This window comes from Plodia interpunctella, chromosome 15 (genome assembly GCF_027563975.2).
Source record: "Plodia interpunctella isolate USDA-ARS_2022_Savannah chromosome 15, ilPloInte3.2, whole genome shotgun sequence".
Lineage (NCBI taxonomy): Eukaryota > Metazoa > Arthropoda > Insecta > Lepidoptera > Pyralidae > Plodia > Plodia interpunctella.
The window spans coordinates 7,076,943-7,100,780 of record NC_071308.1 but is presented as its reverse complement, the minus strand read 5'-3'; the positions used below and the strand labels follow the sequence as shown (position 1 = coordinate 7,100,780).

Sequence of the window (23,838 nt, the reverse complement as noted above, 5' to 3'; positions counted from 1 at the left end):
TTCTGTTAATTTTGAAGTAACCAAATTTCATTGCCTAATATTTTAATTTTTTATTTATTTATAAATAGTCAATGTTACAAAATACTGATATTCAAGATTGGTAAAACTTAAATATCAATTTTAATTACTCTGGAATGTTTATTTGTAACTGGACGGAATTATTATTGTTATAAATAAAACATGAAATGGCTGCAAGAGATACTTTATTGTAGTCCCATACAGATTTTAGTTTATCCTTAGCCTAGATGTTGGTCCCCCTACTTGAGTGGGATAAACCTGGAGCTGTGGGTGGCACCAATACCGGGCCTACCGTGCTTCACAGGCTTGTATGTGACTGAGAATTCACCCAGGTAGTGACCAATCATCTCTGGTTTGATTTCAACCTGTAATAGTAAATTATCCAAAAAAATTATGCATGAAAACAAAGTTTATTTAGAAATCAAACTATCACTGGCACTGTTGCCACTAATCTACTGACTACATTGAGGTTAATTTTATTGTTTGGTAGATGGACACTTCCAAAAATGCATTATGAATAACATGACCAAATTATGAATAATGAGTTTTTTTTTATATTTTGTCTTTTTGTACAAAAGAACACTATGAAAGGTATATTTTGCTAGAAAAAAATAATTTTAATCTTAATATACATAGGCATAACTCTAAACTATTCTCTCTAATAAGGAGCCCCCTCATGTTGGATTCCAACTTGCACTTGCCACAATCATAATTCTATCAGATATTTTATTAATAAATAAATTTAATAATAGACATGTTATGCCTGTAGTAAGGCTACATAATTATGAACAGAGGTGTAAAATGGTTGGGTTATTTCAAACAGCCCGTGCAAAACTCAACTATATTATTGTATATGTATAGTAGATTTAGCACAAAAAATACTCATATTTTCTCTTCATCAAGAGAGCTTATTAAACATAAAATATTCACTGATATCTAACCTGGTTGAAAGTCTTTCCATTGTAAATGCCAACAATAGAGCCGACCATCTCTGGGACAATAATCATGTTGCGGAGGTGAGTCTTAACAATCTCTGGCTTCTCATTGGGTGGGGCCTCCTTCTTGGCACGGCGTAGCTTCTTCACGAGCGCCATGGGCTTGCGCTTGAGTCCGCGAGCGAACCGCCGGCGGGCACGAGCATGCATCAATTCCATAAGTTGTTCACTGAAATTATTTATTTTAAGGTTAGTCTGTAACAGTTTGATTTTAATATTGTTTTTATAACTATTTTTTACAATACACATATTGAGGTTATTACCTCACAAAAATAGACACAAATTGAGTTGAATTATAGAAGGTAACATGAAAAATATCAGTAGAAATGACACGAGTGTTTAGTTATTATGCAGGTGATATTTCTCTATTGAGATATTGAAAACGGTATACTACCAATTCGTACAAACTCTACTTACTTGGGCATGTCTAGAAGTTGATCAAGATCAACTCCTCGGAAGGTAAACTTCCTGTACGAGCGCTTCTTCTTGATCGCTTCTTCAACCTGAAAAACGTAAACATTACGGATCACTTTTGGGGAAATATCACTTTTACGCACTATTCGATTGTACTAATAAATTAGCACTGTGAGTTATCAAATGATTTAATAACAGATTGATCGCGTTTTTAGGGATAAATTTAAAATTAAATTCACAAACCTCTGCCATGTTTCCAAATTGTTTGACAGGAAAACTCCGAAAGAACAAGATGACATTGATGACAACGCAGGTGTCTGATTATGACAGTGACAGTTTTCAAATTGACGTTATAGACATTGACATTTCTTGACCAATTTTTAAAAATAATAGCAAAAGAAATACCTAGGTACCTACTTAATCAAAGAGTACCTACCTACCTACCTAATATTTTAGAATTAAGCTGCTTTTTTATGTATATCCTGAGTTATAACACACGATCATGTTATACATAAAGTTAAAGCCCACTTTGACCTAAAGTGTTTTCTCTTTCTATCAATGACAAAATTATAAATTGCGATGATTACAAAACACACTTTGAAATATACTTTTTCTGTTTCGGCATAAAATATGTATGTAGTTCAGGCTACTTATGGAAAGGTTTTTTACAAGTGAACCATTATAGGCACTTTTTCATTTCAATAAAAAGTACTTAAGTGGCCCAAGCCCAACTCCCCAGTATCCATTGTCAGAAAACACAGTATTATAAATAACAAAATATAATTTCTTAACAATTAAATGACATACATAATATCAAAACCTATTTCTAGCCTAAAACTTGTATTATTAACCAGCAATCTATTTGTACAATAAAATTTTTGCAGGTATTGTTCAACATATTGTTATAACACTGAACACTCACAATAGAAAAAAGTCTTGCTTGAGCCTGGATCGGTTGATTATTATTGTAATAAAATACAAATAAGATTTTTAGAGCTTCGGCCAAGTAACAGTAAAAGTTGAACCTCACTGTTGAATGGTAGTATGCATGATCACCAGCAACTCTGGATTTATTAAGGTTTAAGTTGTAACTAAACTATTTTCAGTAGATCTCAACAATCTTGATAACCTCTTGCCAATCAGCTTTGGATATGTTTTTGTTTTTATTAAAAATTCTTTAGATTGATGAGTGACAGCACCATTGTCAAGCTGATACTGGCATAATGTATGTAAAGGTTGCACCAACTGTTCTCTGTATTTTGGATCCCCTTCTAATTGTGAAAGAGCCTCAGCCGCTGTTTCCAATGTGCTTAAACAACCCTCAGTTGGCTGTGTCCTTATAATATAACTGCTTATAGTATTAGTCAACAGTTTCACTTGTTTTATGTTATGAAGAATTGGACTGGATGCATATATAGCCTTAGCTTGAGGCCATGTGCCATCTATTAAAATTAGATTATAATTATCACATTTATTTTCCAAACAACTAATATCAATTGATGTTTTACTTGGATATAATAAAACTGTATTTGGCTCATTAAGAATGTCTTCTAAATATTCATGTTTTGGTTGTGGAAATTTCTTCCCTTTATAAATAAGGCACTTGTTTTCAGACAGACCTAGCTTGAGCATGGGAGCGGTCCGTAGGCAACGCTTCTCCTCAGCAGGATGCTGCAACAATATAATTCTACTCCGAGGATTTAATCTTTGAGGTGGCAATGCTGAACACCAACAAACAACCATGGGCCTTCTGAAATATAAAATAATATCAGTGGAATATATTTTATTATTAAATGTAAGTTTGCAGACTTTTGCTAAAATCAACTAGTTTCTAATTAATGGCAAATTCAAAATTACCACACCACTACAATCTTATTCAATAGTCATTATAATTAAAATTAAATTTTATTTATCACAAATTATGTAGCTCATCAGAGCTCAGCTCACGAAAATAATTGGGTTCAAGTTGCAGGCTTGACATTCAGGCTTCTAGAACATATTCTGTCCTTGCTGGTGTCCATTGGATGCTGTAACAAGCCCACTATGCTATTTTAAAAAATATGATACATTCACTAACTCGCAATTTTGGCATAGTTCTCGCATTGTTGGGGGATCTGCTGGTATATTGGACAGGTCATCCCAAACTTCCAATTCGTCCATTGTACCAACTGGTTATAAAATCAGCTGTTGAATGAAAGATTAGTATCTATTAATCTAATTGATTTCTCTTGAATTCTGAACCTTTTGGTAGTAGACGATTGCATTGCATATTGCCAGAGATTTTTCTTGTGAATTGTTCATTTATGAATGTTGTATACCACTCCACTAGTGATGTTGCGATAGTGATAGTCTATCGATAGTGTCATGATATTATCGTAGTAAGATAATCAAAGTCAAAAGTCAAAGTCAAAAACATTGCAAAATCTGTGTTTGTACCTACATGTACATACATACAAGAATGTACATATAAGTAAGAGTTTCAACAGATTTCCCTTTCAGGCATGCAATATTTTTCAATTACAAAATTATCAATATAAGTATTATCTTAATTTTAATAAAATTACATTTACGTATAACCATAAAAATGGGTTTTAAATCTTAGAGTTTTTTATTAGTTTTTAGTATCACAATCAAGGTAGGTGGATGACTTTTTGTATGTTCCATTATTTACACTAGGCAACTATAAATCATATTCATAAAAATCTCTTTGATTACTTCTAAATTCTATTTTCTTCTTATAGTATAACATATTGTTCCTTACAAATGAACACAATTCGAGGATATATATATTAGTTACGGTAAGATTTCCCTTATCTTTAAATATATTTCTTAATGATTCATCTGAATACATGTTGTAAATAATTCTTATACATCTTTTCTGAAGTATAAAAGTGAATTCACTATTTACCGAATTTCCCCAATACATCATCCCATAGGTCCAATGAGGGTATACATTACCTTAATAAGCAGCACGAGTAACTTCAGTTGATGAATTTTCTGAAAGTATGGAGAGTGCATAGCAGTAGCTTGATATTTTTGTTTACCTTACCTATGTGTGCTTTCCAATTTAGATTACAGTCGATTGTGAGTCCTAAAAACTTATTCTCTTCTACTTGTCCTATTTTAGTATTTTTTTCAATACATGTAAAATGTAAGGCTATTTGTTATAGTTTCGGAACTGCACTATTTTACTTTTTAATAAATTGACTGAGAGATTTATTGACATAGTAATACTATCGAAGGTCCTATCGAAACTTGAACTTTGAAGATACTATCAATTGATAAAATAACGAATACTAAAGATCGATAGTATCGATACTATTGATAGTATCAGTGAAAATACTTAGAAGATTTTACGATAGTATTGCTTGTATTTATATAGCTTATATTTATATAGTTCAGCTTTAATATAATTCTTAACATTTTACATTCGCAGTTTATTTATAATGTTTATTAGATTGACAATACTGTGTCCATAGTCTTAATCTCAGTTGATAGTATCGAAAATACGTCGATAGTTACTAAACCAAAACCATCGAATCGCGTCGATAGAATCGATAGTATCGACTATTCAGTGGTGATAGTATCGATAGTAGCGTGTCTCGATAGTATTGATACTATCGACAAAGCTCAATAGTATCACCTAATTTGTACTCTCGATAGTATAGATAATATTACAGCATTTCGATATTTTCTATAGGGCTATTCGCGCTATCGACTATTTTTCTAGGTCAACTATCGATAGTCTATAACGCTATACGCTATTTACCATCTATTTATATTTACTAATTCCATTATCTATGCACTAAACAAGTACCTATTACACTAAAATTTTAATGACATTGACAATGACAACCCACTTGCAAAGACCATTAATACTATATAGGTAAACAACGCCGACGACAGTTGAGTGCTCTTTGGTCGAGTGTCCGTGGTCGAGAGAGTGTAAGCAAATTGCGCTATTATAAGCGCTATTGGTACAACTAGGGTTAACAAACATTGTCAATGGAAGCAAAAAGCATAAATTTTCAATACTGTTGCAGATTTACGACCAAAAATACCTTCTACACAATCGTGGTGCGAGTTCTGCATTATTTGGCAACTGTTGTCATAAACTGATATAACTTGATTTTGACTGAAGGTCTTACCTGTATGGAGTCCATATTTTAATGTCTTCACGTATGAAGTGTTCCGAGCGTTTTTTCGACCGTTAACTGGCTCAAAAATTTTACAGCGTGAGGCGTATTCCATAGTTTTCGAACTTTTTTATCTTATGGAAAACGATTTTTCCCAATCGGCACCCAATATGCTACATTGTTGTATATTTTCACAAACGAATGCTTACATAATGAAAGGATTAATAAAGTACTCTAAAATAAACGTTTTAATCGACATAGCAAACGGCGGCAAAGCAGTAAAACTCCATATTCTCAGAATAATAACAAAAAGGCAGATTTTTCAGAAAAATCGAAGAAAGGGCAGATTGCAGTCATGGAATTAGTAGGTACTCCATGGTCCAGACACAAGATAGACAGATCACTTTAATCTCGTAACAACATTACAGTTTTCTTATATCTGTAGCTTTGAAACAGATAGAGTTATGTAAAGATATATAGACCTATCATATATCCTATTTCAGTCATACCTACAAGTTTGTTAGTTTTACTGATCTTTGGACTCTTTCTCTTTGTAGTAAAATGGAAGAATGACTACGGGGTGTATAGTTTTTTCTGTTACATTAATCCTAAATTAAGCTGTCACTTACGCTTATAAATAATATATTTGGGAGCTGTTCACAGACATATATATTATTCTTATTGTCCGTGTAGCCGTCGGTATTAAACTCGGTCACACTCGGTCGTGGATCAGCCAGTTTAAATGTTGGATTTTTGAACGCATATGCATCGATGCTGTTGTTTTTAAAAAATCTATAAGTCATAATTATTTTAATTTGTATATTAGACAATAGATGGCGTTTGACAACCTTGTTGTTGTTATGCATTAATTGATTCATTCTGATTGAATTTTTGTATTATTTTTACTGTTGCTGTATTATTTAACCACTTCAATGTTTTTTCTCAGATATATATATTATATACATACCATTATATAAACTTCGATAAAAAAGTATCGAAAGCGGTGTCTGTGACGACGCCATTTTGCGCCGCATTTCATACATATTATTATTTTGAATCGAGCCAGGAATAAGTTCTCGTCTCTTTCTTTTTTATGTTATACACGTATGAAGAAAAGAGTGCGGTGAGAATATACTAACTTTCTCCTCCGGGTATGTATAAGTCGTAAAGAAAATTTTTATTCCTATGATTTGTAAACATGGAGGCCAAGTGTTATTGGTGAGGTGTGAAGTTAAAGCTTGTGATTTGCAGTTGAATTTCGTTGTTGAAAACTAACTAGGTAAATTATTTGATTCTTTAACCTTATCTATATACTTCCTAATGCGGAATTCCGTGTTTTTATAATGTTAACATTGATTGTATGCAAACGTATGCACTTATTTGGCGCCAATGCCCCAAAAGACCGTTATGGCTATTATCTCTTTTTATCTTGCTGTTATAGAATCGATTTCGTCAGTTTCTGTATGCAATTTTACTGTTTCAATCTAATATTATATCAAAATGTAAAGATATGTCGGGTGAGATAGGTAGTATGACTGGGTATAAACTGGTCTTACTAGTGTCGTCAGATCTGTCATTCCAACAAATTACTTCGGAGATAAATTGGGAGTATTCTCGAATTACATAGATATTGCTTAATTTCCAGTGTTTATTATGTTCTTTTTCAGCTTGCAGTCATGTGTGACAGTATACCTTGATTGAAATGATGATATTTTTGCGTTTTTACGTTGAAACATCTTGACCAACCTTGAAGTAAGTGCTTCGTATAATACAAATTTCTTGACTTTATAAATTGTTACACTTCTTTCTTGCACGTATCTACTATGTACATGTTGTTCTTGTATATTTGCTAGTGTTTTTTGTACATTATCATAATCGAACTCTTGTTTATACATTTTAGTAGTAATACCTATATAGGTATATAATAATCTTGTATTGATAATTCAAGGCTATGTGAAGTTCAAGATTGCATAGTGAAGTTTTTCCTAATCAAGTGATATTTAAGTTTGTGTACTTGCATTTTTTACAGTCATGGGAATGGAGTTGCCAAAAACTCCGGGTTCTAGTGGTGACTCCAATTCCAACAGCGATTCTGAGGTATGTTTACAACATTACAACAAATTTTTGAGTATTAATATTTATGTAACATTTATTTTTATAAAATATTTGTTTTTTTATACACAAAAAGTGAACATTGTTTTTTAACAATATTCTTGTCCAATTCATAGGCATAGTAAGTTTCTTGCTCATTCTTTATATAACTTTCTGCTTGTCTGGATAACAAAGTAGCACTAAGTACATAGTACATATTTTTTGGGATTCAATGTATATCTCAACACATCAGGGCCTTGGCAGGAATGTGTTTCCTTAGAAATATAAAATAAATATTGATGTGTGATTTATTGCCTAGTGCCTCTTTTTTCATTTATCTTCTAAAATAAATTTATAGATAGAAATAGGTGCATAAAATGTTGACCAACCAATTTGAGAGTTTAATTGGTTTTACAATGAAACATCAGCCCTTATTGTAATTAATTGGAGTAAATAGTAAATTTAACGTTATTACAAAAACTAAATGCACACCACACATAAAATATAATGTAAATAAAAAAGGTACCATACTTTGGATAAATGTTTAAAAAATATCGTTATTACAGAACAGCAGTTCAAGTGATTCAACTGGCAGTGACTGGGAGTGCTCCAGCAACAAGCAGAGTGCTGCGCGGAAACCTCACTTCTCAGTCACCTCCTGTGACACCGGCTTGAAACTCAAAATCGCAGCAATTCCACCAAGAAAGGCTGCACCTAAAAAGCTAGGTGTGAAACCATCAGTCAAAAAGAAACCTCTAGACACAAAAAAATCTATGAAAACTAAAGAAAAGGCTACATTAAAGAAAAAAGGAAAATCACAACTTTCTGATACAACTTCAAGTTCTGAATCATGCAAATGTTCATCAGACTCATCTAGCGATGATGATATTCCACTCAAAACTGTTTCAAAAACTTTACCACCAAAATCATCACCACAGAAGACATCAGGCAAGACTTCCAAGGCTGAGAGTGAGGAAGAGAAACGAAGTGACAAAGACAGTAACAAGGATAAACAAAGTGCATCAAAGACTAATAATGTTGTGAAAAAGACTAAAAGTGATGATGTTAACCCAGATGCTGCTGTTAAGAGAGGACGCGGCAGGCTGAAGACCAAGGTAAGTGCCAATTTTCAGTAAAGCCAATGGAAGTCCTACCAATATAGCGTTACTAATTAACCCTAATCCCTAAAAGTCTCTGAGACCACTTTGAAATTTTACTGCAAAAATCAAATTTCTTACAAATAATGTTTTGAGTAATTGTACCGGCATTTCCACTACACTCAAAATGGCATAGCATGATGTCTATTATTAAAAAGGACTATAATTACAAAAGGTTGAGGAGTTCTATGGCACAGTAGCTCTCATGCTAGATAGGTATGCGGTAGAGCTAGTTATAAATCCACTTTTGCAGTGGTTGTTCAAAAATGTATTATCTTATGCTTTGGAAGGCATGTTAAGCTGTTGGTTCTGGCTGCCTTTGCAGTTGTTGAAACCTACATCCTCATTGATCTTGTGTGGTAGGTCATAGCCCATATTCCTTATCTCTTATGTACTGTCTGAACTGCAAGGATGACAAGTGCCCCAGCAGTGGGGAAATTAAATGGCTGATGATGATGATGAATGTTTACAAGGGACAGGGACACGGATGACGCATGTTCTCATTGAGATTGATAGCTGGATTTTGAAATGAAAGTATGTATTACATATTCATACATACTGCAATATGCTAAATATAGACATGTAAAAAAGAAAACTTCAGCATACAAATATTTTTAGACATTAAGCATGAAGGTCCAAAAAATATCCAGATTGCCAGACAGAGATTATAGTATGTTGATAAGTATATTTATCTGTGCCAAGTAACCTTCAAATGCATGCAAAGACTTTGAAAAAACTACCAAAATTTACCAAAGTTTAGCTTACCCATTCTAATTCAGTCATGACTGAAGTGCAGAAGTCCCCATAGAAATATTTTCTTTCACTAAATATCCATGGTACAATGTTTTTTTCGGACATAGTGTTGGTAGAGTCTAGAATACAGCACTTCAGATATGCATGTGATGGCATCTACAATCAGGATGGGAATCCAGAAGGTGGTCTTCGAAAGTCAACGAGATGACAGACATGAGCATGATTTAGATAAAAACAATTGAAAGCAAATAAGGTGAACAGGTAGGAACAACATGTGTACACCTATAAAAAAAATATGATGTCTACTTAGGTCTATAAAAGTGGCTTGCCGGACTAGGTACTACAATAACTTTCTTGAACTTGTCACTTGACTAACTTGTAGCATAGAGGTTCTTAAAATAATTTTTACACTTCCAAAATGATAAAACGTGTTGGGTCTCTTTTAACTTTAAAACCACTTTCAACGAAAATGGTTTGAACGACAAACTGCAGTATTTATATATAGCACATTTTCAAAATTGTTGACAATATCCATAACTTATGCTACTATGCAACGCGACCCTTCAGTGGACTGACTCGCACTTAGCCACTTTATTTAAAATGTTGTAGGTAAGTTGTATATTCTATTGAATGAACAACGAATATTAGGACTGCCTGACACCTACCTACAGCTAGCTGACTTTTCAGTTTCCTAGCGTGTTTACCACTACGGACACTAGATGGCAGAAGTTGCAAAACTGAGAATTGGGTGTGCAGTGTGCAGTAATGAGATCTTTACTTTGCCGCAATTAAAAACCAGTAATGTATTCCGAATTCGCCAATTTTCGTCTGTTTTGTATTTGTAGATATTTAATATCTCCATATTAATGTATGTAAACATATAATATAATATATAAATATATTAAATAAATATATTAGGACAAATCACACAGATTGAGCTAGCCCCAAAGTAAGTTCGAGACTTGTGTTATGTGATACTAACTCAACGATACTATATTTTATAAATAAATACATATATAAATAAACATCCAAGACCCCCCGGGCCAATGACAATATACTTTACAAATTTAATGGAAACTGTTATAGATTTCATATTGTTCAAAGGTAACTGAACTGAATGACACACTGACGACCTACAATTCCAAAACAGTAACAATTCGTCAGGTCTATCATATAGGTTGCCCTAGTTGACTTTGTTGTAAAATATTTATTAAGGTTATCTTGCAAGTTTCAGATGAAAAGCTAAATTTTTATATACTTTTTGATCTCGCTACTTTTTGGAATTACCGGTAATCGGTATTTGATAGTCCCTTTAATAAGGAAAGTTATAGTCCAGTGTCACGAAATTCCCACTGGAAACTAGTATAACTAATCATTATAATAAATCCTAATTATTATAAATGCGAAATTAAGATATAATAATGAATGTTAAGTAATTAGGAGTATGAGAAGGGTTACCCATTTGGTTCTCGGAAAAACGGAAATTTTCTATGACAGACGCGGGCGAAGCCACGAGTAAAAAGCTAGTATTTCTATAATTCCCTCCAGTGATTATGCTTGTGAGATTAGGCAAGGGCCCGGTTGCCGTGTGATATTAACGAGTTCGAAGGACCAACAAAGTCACCCTTTTCAATAACTCCACTTTGGGGGACCGATTTCTTTGAAATATAACTTACTCGGGTCTTTTGTCGTTTTAATCTAGTCCAGTTTTTTTCCATGGATTTCTTTATTCTTGTTTACCACACACCCTTCGCCGTGAATGAAATTATGTAACAAGTCTGTTGAGCAATAATTCCCTTAATTTATTAAATATGTCGAGTCAATGGGCGGCAGATGTATCACATGCGTAATAGGCTATAATAGCTTTGTTGAATTATTGATGTGGGTTTATATTTATTATATCCAACAAACAATTTTCATAAGATTTTTTATATCAGTATTAAATGCAAACATCGTTTAAGTGCTAAATAGTATTTGTAGTCCCATGTTTTCATGGAAATGTATATAACCAATAATAATTTGCAACTTTTAAGATTTACTATTGACAGAATAAATTACACTTTTTATTTTTAGGAACCACAGTCACCCAAACATTTCTTTACGATCAGATTAATTTTTTTTTTCCTACCTCTTTAATCCACACTAACTCCTAATTGTAGTTGAGAAAGTCGATGTTCTTACGGCTAAACTGCTGTGCCGATGTTTATGAAATTTGGAATAGATATTAATACTGACTCGATGTCAAACATAATGTGCCGCGAAACGGAGCTGCGGGAAACAACTAGTCCTAATCCTAACTAATATTATTAATGCGAAAGTAAGTTTGTTTGTTAGCTCTTCACGCATTATCTACTGTACCGATTGTTATGAAATTTGGTACACGGGTAGTAGGGTATAGGGTACTTTGTATTCCGAAATTCCCACGGGAGCGAAGCCCCGGGACGCAGCTAGTAATTCGTAAAATCGAATGCGCACATTGCCTCAATCCCAACTTAATATTACAATTGCGAAAGTAAAATTGTTACCTCTTACGCATTATATACTGGACCGATTATTATGTAATTTGGTACACGTGTGGGAAATAACCTGAAATAACACTTAGGGTACTTTTTATCATGAAATTCCCAAGGGAGCGAAGCCCCGGGGCTCAGCTAGTAGTCTATAAATACCTTATAATTATTGAGAAATTGTCGCTAAGTTTTGTTTACACGCAGAGAGATCGCTTGAAAGTGAACAGTGCGTGGGCGTCATAACTGTTTGAACGGCATTTAGTATGATGGATTGTCTCCTGCTTTCGACAATAATCGTTGAATTCAATACAAATGCAGAGAAAGCTTATTACGTCGATAACATGAGCCTGAGGTAATAAAGATCCATATTATAAGTCCATAGTAACATTTTTCGTATTATTATAAAAAAACTTATGAAAATAAGCGTAAAGTCGAGTAATATTGGTAACTTGTTCAAATATTGTAAATAATTTATTCGTCTCGATTGTACAAATGTACACCATTTCCAAAGTCCATTTGCTTTGTTCTGCGTTGTTGGAATAGAAAAACCGTCACGGTCATAAAAAGGGTAACGTGAAGCTAAATCAACTGACGCAGTTTATTACGAACAAGTCAGACTAAATCAATTTAAAACTTGTAAATTTTGGTGTCACATCACAGCGACATATTACGCAACTTGAATGATTGTAACGAAATCTTCACTATGGGCTATAGGACCTCACGATCTCGAAGCTGACCACGCATCGGAGGCCCGATATTCTCCAATCGCCATCCAAGTTAATCTCATCAATTTTCTACAAACATTATAATCTAATTCTCAATCGACACGTTCGGATGAAATTTCTCGACTGTGCTTTTCCGTGAATACAGAAACTGAATATACAAAAATTGGAAAAAAAAGGTATAACATTAATTTATTAACTAGTTTAATAATATCATTAATTTGATCAGATTTGTAGTTAGCCTCGTGAATAACCACGTAAATAACCAGAATATATGTATAGGGGAGGAAAGAGTTTGTTTCCCTTGTTTATAAATCGTTCCAGCTCACTGCAGTATATTCATCCGATGGTACAGATTGTAGACGCATGACCTAGATTGCTATTTTTGTATTATGGCTAGGTTTATACCTTATAAATTACTACCGGCCCGCCTCGGCTTTGCTCGGGCAAAACTATAATAACCGAAACCTTTCTCAGGAATTATTGATTAAATAACCCCGCATCAAAATCAGTTGCGTAGTTTCTAAGCATACATAGACAGCGGGAAGCGACTTTGTTTTATATTATGTAATTAAATGATACCTAATGATAAATTATGTATACACGTGTATAAATTTATAATACACGGAAATTGAAAATATAGATTTTTCGATTGAACACGATTTTTGTCATACGTAACTAAACGATTTATATTATAAAGACACAAGCCCTATGGACTTGTTTTAATTTAGTCATTCTTCTCGTGAACCATAATACCTAACAATGATTAAACGTTGTACCTACTTATCGATTTGTCATGACTTATTATTTTGCTAGATATTTAGATCAATGATCTCGCCACCGTCAGACATGTCTGTCGCGGTCAATCACTCTTAGTCTAAATTGTTGTCTTGGATGTTAAATCTGTAGTTAACTATTCCCACATTTTAAAACCGCTCCTAGCTTGGAATTTACGAAAGAAAGTTCATTTCCGTTGCAGCACCGTTATAAAATGTTTGTTTGATAGTGTAAAGTGGAAGGCGGTAGGGTAGGCGTAGGTGGTGTGGCGGGACTGGGGTGCAACGTGCAACATTTAATTAAGGCGGTGGGTGAGCTTGGCTCGCGTGCTGGCTTCGGTGCACTTCCGGCTCGCCCCGGGGGCGCTGCGCTTTTTCCTCGCACCCGGGGAGACCACGCGAGGAAAGCGCGACCGGTCGTCACCTGAGGAATTAAAATTTTTCACGTAAACAGGTTTGATAGCGCGTTTTGTGGCGGAGTGGGGATCGCGAATACGCGCTTCGCCGGTCATTAGCTGACTCGCGACCCAGCGCGCGCGCGTATTGAAGGTACTTGCGTATGCGGTCCCGCGAGCGCACTCAACGTGCAAGCACCGTACCACGGACGTTTCCCGCCATACCCCGGATCATTCGTTGTGATGTGATCGAGTGTTATGTAGCGAATGCCATTGACAATTATGCGGTAGATTGTGAAGAGTTTTGTTAATTTTGATCTGAATTCAATCGTGAAAAAGTGCAAATTGAAAAAGAAAATGGTGAAAATTTAATTACTGCTGTAAGATTTTTTTCTAATTTGGAATGATTTGGTTAATTGAATGAAACGAGTATGCTTCATGATTTTTTATAAATTATAAAATGTGATTGTGTGCCGAAGGATGAAAAGACTAACATAAAATAATTTATTTATAAACAATAAGTAAATAATCTCATATTTTCTATAAACGACCAAGTTCTTAAAACAATTAACGTTTAAGCATAAATCTATTTATAAGCCAAAACAGTTCATTAATTTGTAATCATGTCACCGCATTAAATATAATGTGGACCGCGACACCTATTTCATGCAAAACAAACACGGCGACGATAACGATAAGCGCGAGTCGTGAGAGCGTCGCGGGGGAAAGGAGGGCGCGGGGGTCCCGCCGAATTTCTCTTATCAACAGTTTAGCACCGACCAAGGTCGCGCGTTATCATTCGGCCGCGCGTCACCTTTGGATCTGTTCCATGATTGCTCTCATCAATGCAAATCTCTGTAGATGTTGTTATAACTTTAAAAAAAGCGGAGTCTTGTAATTAGAATAGTTTTATATATTGAAGCATTTATTTATTTATTTATTTATTTATTTATTTATTTATTTATTTATTTATTTATTTATTTATTTATTTATTTATTTATTTATTTATTTATTTATTTATTTATTTATTTATTTATTTATTTATTTATTTATTTATTTATTTATTTATTTATTTATTTATTTATTTATTTATTTATTTATTTATTTATTTATTTATTTATTTATTTATTTATTTATTTATTTATATGTTAACTTTGCCCTATATTTCGCTGTAAGACCCCAAAAATATAATAAATAATTTAATAGCAACTAAAAGTATTGTAATTTGTAAATGATCTTTAATCAAATACAATTTTTTTCTGTATTCTGAGATCAGAGTCAATAAAGTCCAGAAATACATATAAAATGAAATTTATTTAAAAAAATAATACTTATGCTAAAGTAGGTATAATGTATGCGAAATGTTTCATTCTTTTCTCGCAAATCAGCCCGAGTGTGTTGTGTGATGTAGATCGCGACCCAGTTGCGCGTGATTGAGGATAAAACAATATAAATAGCTCGTCAACGCTAGTGGACGTTAGCGGCGAGGAGTAACCGCTCGCGTAACTAGCAACAAGTGCGCCTGTACATTATCGCGTGTGAAGTGAGATTTGAAGCGAGACTTTCTGACCAGCGGCTGCGTGTGTAATGTTGGCATGATGCGGCACGCGGCGAATGCTGCGGCGGCGGCTTGGACTGCGCCTGGGGAGGTCTGGGAGTATGTCAGCCAGTTGGTCAGCTCCTATCACGACCAACACGACTGCCAGGTGAGAATCCGAGGAGATCCGTAGTTAACGCGCCAGTAGAAGTTGCAATAGATCCTGTGGATACGCCTGGGATTCACTTTATATTGTTTGGTTTTGTTTGGTCCAATATTTCCCCCCACAGATAGATCCATGCCGGTAGCGTGACGTCAACAAGGACGCTCTAGCTTATTCCAGACACACAGTACATTGAAAAAAAAATTAATTATGTGCATTTAAACATTCTGGATAAGAAAATATTGCTGTAATTTCTATTTTGGTGTTCTTTCTGGAGTTGGTCCAAAACGTACAATAGATTGTTACGTAATAGATCAAACTTAGTTTATTTGACCGTGAAATTGTGATAGAGCGACCGTGACCGCTTCGCGTGCTTAGTTTCGGAATGAATGTATCACATCTGCATATACTATACATATTGACGGTAGCACTTTCTGAGACCTGATTATCGTAATGAGTAAATCCCAACATCGCAATTATGATTAATAATGATCCTCCTGAGACAATAGCTACTGACTGACTGCCCGTTTTATTTGTTTAATGTTGTTAACATTTTCAAAATGTTTGTATCGTCATCTGCTTGCTGCTATAAAAAATTTAAATGCGTAAAAATACAAAGACGTCCCCGAAGTTTATTTACCAACCAAAACTTTATAGACCAGCCTTTATTTGTGAACATTTTCTTTTTTCCATAAGGCTTCACTTGTTTGTTTCGCCAGGGTGGAACTTTCTGACGTTGAATTGTCAATGTTAAACTTAAAATAAATTTCCGATCATATTATTACTTGATAACAAAATATTATAATTTAAGCTGTTGCTAAACCAACCATTACAGATAAATAATCTCGTTGGGAATAGAGGAAGTTAATAGCTGAGTCGGACGGCGTTCCTGATTGATGTATCTAGCCGTTAAAGCCTGTTGATTTTATCTTATCTATCTAAACGTTTAATGAGATTACGGTACCAAGCGAGCAATTCCTGTCTTTCTATGCTAAGTTATCATTGCTACCAACCATATTAATTCCTATTCATTTGTCAACCTAAATAGCAACATTGTCAATAACGCTTTGTTTATTACTGCCGTTTCATCGCATGACATTGTTTATCTGGCAATGATTGTGATCAACTTTAATGATCGCTTACGTAACCTATACATACAGTTTCATGTAATGCCGGCGATGATTCAATGCAGTTAATATGATACCTAGTTTTTGCGCTTCGCTGGCACTTAAGTGTTTTTCAGATTTACATACCTTTAATATTACTGATGACAATCGTCTAAACAAGTAAAACCAATATCGATAAAACTTAAATGAACAATAATAATGAAAATTAAGGAGAAATACTTGTATCAAGCTAAGGTTGATAAAATATTCGGAGTAAATTATTCAAGAAGAAAATAATAAGAACAATGGAATGATTCAAGCAATAATCCCGAATAAAAGATTACAAGGACGACCGTTATCAATTGGAACTAGACGGAAGGAAAATGAAAGATAAATATTTCATGGCTAGATTACATCTAGTGACATCAAAATTCTACAAATTAATGTAATTTCTTATTGCGTATTCACGAGGACTGTCGCCATCGTCGTCAGTTGTCGATACCATGTATAGTAATAATAGTATTCATCAATTATACCAGCCATAAACGTAATCGGGTCGGCGAATAATATGCGACATTTGTCGAGAGGTGCGTGCTTACATTAATGTTGCAATACAACGACATGAAGATATTGCATTTTGCGGTATTTGATGAGTGTTGAATTTGCAGACGCGCTTATGACGAGGAGATGGTAACAGAAACCGGTTGGACACCTTTGCCGTGCAACCGCCGCGCTTTTGGTGACATCCGCAAAAAGTGCGCAATGCACTTGAGTTTGGTGGCTTTAATCGATGCACCTCTATATAAAACAACCGCCGAACGCTCCTTACACGGAGAAATCCCACAATACGAGGCATTGATTTGCTGAAATTGCCTTCAAACCGGTTAGATGCTAGTCGTACGCACTTGACGATTGCGTTGTTCCCACTTGCTTTCATGCAAAGATATAATGATTCTATTAAAGGGAACTTGATTTAACCTCTGAGACGTGTTGCTTGGAATGTGTTTCGTCTAGTACACGTATTGATATCGTTATGTGTCGTATACATTTTAAATGAAACATTTGTTAGGTACAGAGACTGTAACTTGGTGAGAGATTTACAACAAGACAGAAAACTGATTTACACTTTGGTTTTCTTAAGTTCTGTATGTTTTATACCAAAATGATTATATATTGATACGGTAAACTAACTCAAGAATTCAATTTTCACCTCCTTGCCATAATATCGTACACGTACGTAAATCATTGCTCAAGAATAAGTATTATTTGCCTTTTTGTTTCCTTACTCTTAAGTTTTCGTCGCCACACCGTCAAATGTTTTGTTTATAATTGTGAAGTCTTATTTTGGTGGTTAAATACTCAAATCCCGTGGCCTTGATCACATAGCTTATATTCACCATCGCCCCATGCTCGTATTCAATCGACCTGCTTATAAATAATTCGCAGACCCTCATATGGGCTTGTTGTATTAATAACTATACGCGTCCAATCAGTATTGTCCTCATGTGCCGATTATTTATAAGCCTTATGGTTATTTTTTAATATTATCCGATCTCCTCAATTCTACATTCTAGTGACAAATGTTTATGATGGATCTTTGTTAACGTTTGAGTTACACGCTTCATTGTCAAGAAGCTATAATTTTCATTTTTAGATGTCTTGAAACTCATCCATATTCCATCCGATAGCAATAACATTGTAAATTTATTATAACGTGGCGAAGTACTAAAAAATATTAACTCATTATAACTAGATATCTTACTTATCCTACATATTAATTCCTATAAATGCGAAAGACTATTTTCTATAGAAGTTGTTTTAAGCTCACGCTAAAGTCAGTCAAAGTAATAATAATTTTATTCACCTATATTACTTGTACGGAATATTCCTATAAATTATATAGTTTACAAGCCGTAGGTCCTGAGAAGTCTATGTAATTAAATGTTGATTAAATACTATGCGAAGTTATAGCGGATGTATTACCGCGTATTGACGCGGTGGGAAGGGTGCAGTGGGAATCGGGATAATCCGGTCCACGGCCATCTTAGTTTAGCATCGTTTAATAAAGCCTTGCGACAACTGCATGCTCTCAGACAGGGATGCCAGTGCATCATGTAATAATATCAATAAATATAGTTATTAAATGTTTATTTACATTAAGATTGCAGTTTCTGTAATAAATAATCATGAAATTTGTATTAAAATTTTTTGGCTTGAGAAATATATATGAGAGTTTAACTAAGCGTACCAGTATTTAAGCCTTCGTTGATTTTATCGTAAATGCCAGTTATCGAGGATAGGGCTCGATTCAGCCCTGGCTCCCGATCGGGTAATGCAAAACGAGACTCTGGAATAAATCGTTTACATGGTTGTCGGCGTAAACTGGTCCCTGCCTCGCAGTGGCTGTATACCGCGTGGAGGTAGGAAGCGGCGCGATAACTGATTGCTGCAACAATACCTCTTTATCGAGTATTCGCAAGACGTCATAATTGTGCTATTTATCGCAATATCTCGCAAATTTTATTTTGATATCACATCTAAAAATACATTTCCCTGCATTGAAGACAACACTGACTTTTAGAGTAGTAGATATTTCGGGAAGCTAAGATTGAGCGTGAGAGACAAGCGATATGTGTGAAACATTTTTAATGAATTGAATAATTTATAAGTCTGCTTCCACTAACCATATTGTACGTTTAAAATAAAAAGGAATTGTCTACTCAACTCATTCAATACCTAACGAACCGTTATTTGCATATTGAACATAACAAGCAACAAAAAATATAATGAACATACCTATTTACCCAACAAAATACACAATAATTTATCCAATGTAGATACCGCATCTGACAACAATGTACGCACGATGTCGAAGTACGTTGTGTGGTTGGTACGCCGTGTATTCGCAGCAGTGGCGGTCTTATCTCGCCATTAGACTTATTACGGGCCGGTATCTCGTCCATCGCACCGCTTCAATTGTTTCTGAACGCGCCTCGGCCGCTTACTCTACCACCACCATACCGCCTTAATTGACCACTGTTTACTTCACCAACGACTTCTTATTTTCTTATATTATAATCTGCGGTTTCTGCTCTTCACATTCTACTAACAGGGAAGCTTTTAAACTTGATGAATACTCAACCGCGTAATTTATACTGCAGGAGAGTTATCTTGAGGCACAATACCGCTAGTGGAATTTAATTTTACGAGGTATTTATTACATTAACGATCGTGCAGTACGGTATTTATAGCAACACTCAACGGCAGCTGTTTCGTCTTCGAATTTCTTATTGATTACTGCCAAAAAGGATAGCATAAAATAACGAGTTTTATCAATCAGATTGTTATTAATAGTTTTTGATAAAAATACTGTTGTACAAATGTTTAGAAGTATGCATTAGAAGTGAATTTACAGCGTCAATGATGTAAAATTCATCCTTCTAGATAGCATCGGAAGATTTTCGTCCATTGCTCCTATGTCGTAGCGAACCCACCGTGCCATTCATCCTATAATTAGTATTTGTTTTCTTCAATCCCAATATCGGATGTCCTGATTGGTACTCGATGAATTTAAACAATGACCCGAAGTAATTTTCCAACAATAAGTCAATCGACATCAGATGAGTGTTTTGAGCAACTTCCTATAATTGACGAGTAATTTTGCATTATTGTTCTTTAATAATAAGTACCTACCCATGTATGTCTTCCGTATTGGGCTACGAGTTAAACGTTATGGCCTCTGACGCGTCAGGCGGGTTCTGAATTTCATACATTTTAAATGAAAATGTATCTTGACGAAAACATAGTCCGCAATTCTCTTACGTATGATTAAAACTATATATAGAAATAGAAAACTAGTCTCAAGGATGGGGTTCATTTGAAGCAGTTGTCGTCATTAATGTCAATTTCTTGATGTTTGCCGTACACGACTCGTCTGTCCACACGAGACAGCTAACTAGTCCCGGCTAGCCTGCGCTTGTTAACCACACCTTGGCACACCGATCAGCTTCTTCTATTGTTCTGCCCGACGTCCTGTCTTGGCCGACGTGATAATTGTTTGATTACACACCTAGATCAGTCATCATAATTATATTTGTCAAGCAAATATTATGATGAACAATTCATTGTTTCTTTTATAATCAGTGGTCGGTTGCTTTAATTTCAGTACTTTTACGTTTTTTTCATGTGATTATTATGTTTATTGAATTGGTAGATTTAGTTTGGGCAAATAATTTTATCTTATCTCGTCAATATAAACCAGTGATATTGCTTCTGTTCTTCATTAAATCAAGATGATTGCAGTATACTATACCACGGCACGGCCGTGTTTAGCCGGCATAGCGTCCTTGATATCGCGTATACATAGCATCGTCTGCTCAATTAGTGCGAGCGGTGATCGGAACAGCTCGTATCCGCGTGTCGGCTCGTGGGAACACTTCGTCTCGTCCACCCTTTAGACACACCTTAACAAAGTATCAGGAAAAACAAAACACCTCGTTATCAAACGGAAAATTTGCAAATACGTGGTTATTAATTTTAATCTTGATTTTCTTTTTTCGTTAACCAATATCATGTAAAAGCTTGTTATCCTCATGTGGTAATCGCTTAAAGAATCATGATCGCTATGTCGACCAAATGACCGAAAGACCGGCTAGAAATTTTAACATCCTCAGGCGTTTCCTTGTAATTTTTGGATGTAAGCCAAGTATTTTGCTAGAATGGGAGCTATTTTAAATTTAGTAAAAAAAATGATATATTATTTAGGTGGAATATCTTTAAAGTCTTTTGAACATTGATTTGTAAACAAATGGAGATTGAAAATATAACAAGAAGAACGAAAGCCAGCAAACTCTGGCTGACACGCAATATTAGGGCAGGTCGGACATTCTTACGGCTTCGCGCTGATTAGAGGTGTAACTTTATGATTGCATGCTTCTGAGCGCTACTATTGTTCTAATAAGACCTACTGGCACCTCATGCGAAAGTACGTCTCGTTACTCCTCGAGTTAAGGTCACGTTCGACTTGATCTCGTCGATTCACCACGCTTTTATGGGAACTGTTTCGAAGCTTTTATTACTGACCATTTTATGATTTTATATTGAATGAGAGTTCAATTGTTTAGGTTTCACACTTTTTATAAGCCGTATTGTTTGTATTATGGCTTAAGCTACGACCGTTCAATGGTCTCACTTCTACTTAAGTTGTTATCAATATTTAAATGTAATCATATAGTGTCGTATACTAATCGGGCTCCTCAGCTATCATAGTCAATTAATCTTGCACTTGTATGAGTTGTGACGTGCTTGTCCTGATTATCCGATGCAGTGCCTCGTCACTGCAATATTTTACACATGATTAGAGCAGCACTGTATGGGTAAGCAAATTGCGCCGACGCGACGCGAAGTCACGATCTGAACCTCGCGGGAACCCGGGAGAGTTTCTACAGAATTCCAACGTAAATGCTACACGGATATTAATGGCAGTATCTTTCTTGATTTACCGGTTCACATCGGGATGTGGATCTTGAACAATGTTTACTTTAATAATTTGCAAATGCAAATCATCTTATTTGCCTATTACTTTGAAGACGCTTGTAAACTAAATTCAATGAGTATAATATATTCATAGTCGTCATCATTTCAGAGCCACAGCAAGTCCACTGATGACTTCATATGAAGTGGACATTTTTAGGATATCAACAAATCCCAATGAAACCAAATTTTTTGATAAAAGCAAGTACACAAATGAAAACACCGGTTATTAAATGAAATTTCAATTAATAAGTTTTCAATCGTACATTTTTAGTTCTCAAAGATGTCAGTCTGAGAACGGGAGGCTAAGGAGTGCAGGTCGGTATTTATTCAAATTAGACACCGTTCTTCGGTAGATCGTATCGCGCAGCGGATAAGGAAGGGTCTCCATTGGTATCTTGTCATCGCTTGGAGCACCGCCACTGCGCTTCAATGTTACACATTGAGTACTGGCCTACCGTTTAGATGTAAAACTCTAAAAACATACTGATGGTTTAGCAAGCAATATTTGGGCTTCCAAGTTCGGCGGCTAAGTAATAATAACTTAAAGATTCTGTAGTGAAATTATACTGCTGTTACTTAATATCATTACATCATAAATTATTTAGGCCAGTCTTCGCTTAAGCGTTGCTCAAGTCGTTAATCCAGGATACGTTAAGCCGGTACCTCCGCAGATCTTGTTTACATGATAAATAAGATAAAATGCTGTCAACATAGTAGTGTGATTAGCGATAGATCAAATCATCAACGAAGAAAGGTAACAGTCTAATAATAATATTTGGTGTACTATTAATTAATTGGTTCATATTTGCTAACAGCCAAACGATAAACTAATTCAATTGATAGGACCAGTCTTCAGGCTTTACAACAGTTAGTGAGTGGGTAGCGCGTAGCGCCGTTTATTACCGATTACCATAATCGACCATTTCCTAAGTCGGGTTATATTCCAATACATATCAAATAATACACTAGATTTATTAAAACAGCTAATATAGTAGCTTACAGTATATGGTACAGTGGACATAATAAACACGCCTCCGTCTAATGCACGGGTGTATAAAGCTTGGGGTATTATTACGTTCGTTTCGCACCCTAAATGTGTACGCCTTAATTAAGTATGGTCGGGATCTGTAGATTATGATCGCAGGTATGGAAATGGTGCGCCTAATTCTGAGTCACGGACGGCTCGGCGCCGCTGCGGCTCTGATGCACCGGCTGCGCCGTGCGCGCCCACCCGGAACCGGCTCCACTAACCCTCCGAAGGAACAAAAATACATGTGACTTATAACGACCTTCCCTAGCCTTGTAATTTTATCTACTTTAAACTATCTTGGATCTCCTAAATCTGAATGTATGCTTCGTCGGGAATGTTGATGAGCGACGAGAGGAATGAAAATCAATTACAAAGACACAATAAAATCATTAGACCAATAGCCAATTTCCAATACATTCACCGATATCTGGCTATTTCATCTTAGAAGGCGTCCCCGTCGCAGTGTTGCGGAATTTTACGATGGCTCGTTATTTGTTACC

General features: G+C 35.1%; 3 protein-coding genes across 10 annotated transcripts in view; 1 reads left to right on the top strand and 2 right to left on the bottom strand.

The window, feature by feature from the left end:
* Positions 1–186: 186 nt before the first annotated feature.
* Positions 187–1,811, bottom strand: RpS15 (Ribosomal protein S15). Its single transcript, XM_053755860.1, has 4 exons — positions 1,671–1,811; positions 1,431–1,516; positions 960–1,182; positions 187–383 (listed from the first exon to the last, which is right to left on the bottom strand). Exons 1-4 carry the CDS (start codon positions 1,677–1,679, stop codon positions 258–260), a joined length of 444 nt encoding a protein of 147 aa, XP_053611835.1. The 5' UTR covers positions 1,680–1,811; the 3' UTR covers positions 187–257.
* Positions 1,812–2,190: 379 nt separating this feature from the next.
* On the bottom strand, positions 2,191–4,698 carry Dtwd2 (DTW domain containing 2). Of its 2 annotated transcripts, XM_053755859.2 has the most exons (3): positions 4,477–4,698; positions 3,505–3,611; positions 2,191–3,177 (listed from the first exon to the last, which is right to left on the bottom strand). In XM_053755859.2, the coding sequence occupies exons 2-3, from the start codon at positions 3,585–3,587 to the stop codon at positions 2,508–2,510; spliced, it is 753 nt and encodes a 250-aa protein (XP_053611834.1). In that variant the 5' UTR covers positions 3,588–3,611; positions 4,477–4,698; the 3' UTR covers positions 2,191–2,507. The 2 variants fall into 2 exon arrangements, with proteins under 2 accessions (XP_053611834.1, XP_053611833.1); XM_053755858.1 differs by lacking the exon at positions 4,477–4,698 and having other exon boundaries at positions 3,505–4,366.
* Positions 4,699–6,429: 1,731 nt separating this feature from the next.
* Positions 6,430–23,838, top strand: part of ash1 (absent, small, or homeotic discs 1) — a 42,783-nt gene continuing 25,374 nt past the window's right edge. For 3 of the 7 annotated variants that reach the window (XM_053756165.2, XM_053756163.2, XM_053756161.1), the window contains exons 1-4: positions 6,702–6,842; positions 7,231–7,315; positions 7,593–7,660; positions 8,221–8,769. In XM_053756165.2, coding sequence (XP_053612140.1) covers positions 7,595–7,660; positions 8,221–8,769 — 615 coding nt within the window. In that variant the 5' untranslated portion in view covers positions 6,702–6,842; positions 7,231–7,315; positions 7,593–7,594. Of the gene's footprint in view, positions 6,843–7,230; positions 7,316–7,592; positions 7,661–8,220; positions 8,770–14,035; positions 14,348–15,355; positions 15,674–23,838 lie in introns of those variants that run through there. The other 4 variants (XM_053756162.2, XM_053756166.2, XM_053756167.1 and 1 more) reach the window with 4 other exon arrangements.

What these genes read in the sequence shown, in the direction of transcription:
- Dtwd2 (XM_053755859.2), bottom strand. Translation starts at nt 3,587, where the DNA reads ATGGACGAATTGGAAGTTTGGGATGACCTGTCCAATATACCAGCAGAT. An exon ending in GAACTATGCCAAAATTGCGA is followed by an intron (nt 3,178 to 3,504) that starts GTTAGTGAATGT and finishes TTTATATTTCAG; the next exon opens with AAGGCCCATGGTTGTTTGTT.
- RpS15 (XM_053755860.1), bottom strand. An exon ending in CAACTTCTAGACATGCCCAA is followed by an intron (nt 1,183 to 1,430) that starts GTAAGTAGAGTT and finishes AAATAATTTCAG; the next exon opens with TGAACAACTTATGGAATTGA. An exon ending in ATGGAAAGACTTTCAACCAG is followed by an intron (nt 384 to 959) that starts GTTAGATATCAG and finishes TTACTATTACAG; the next exon opens with GTTGAAATCAAACCAGAGAT.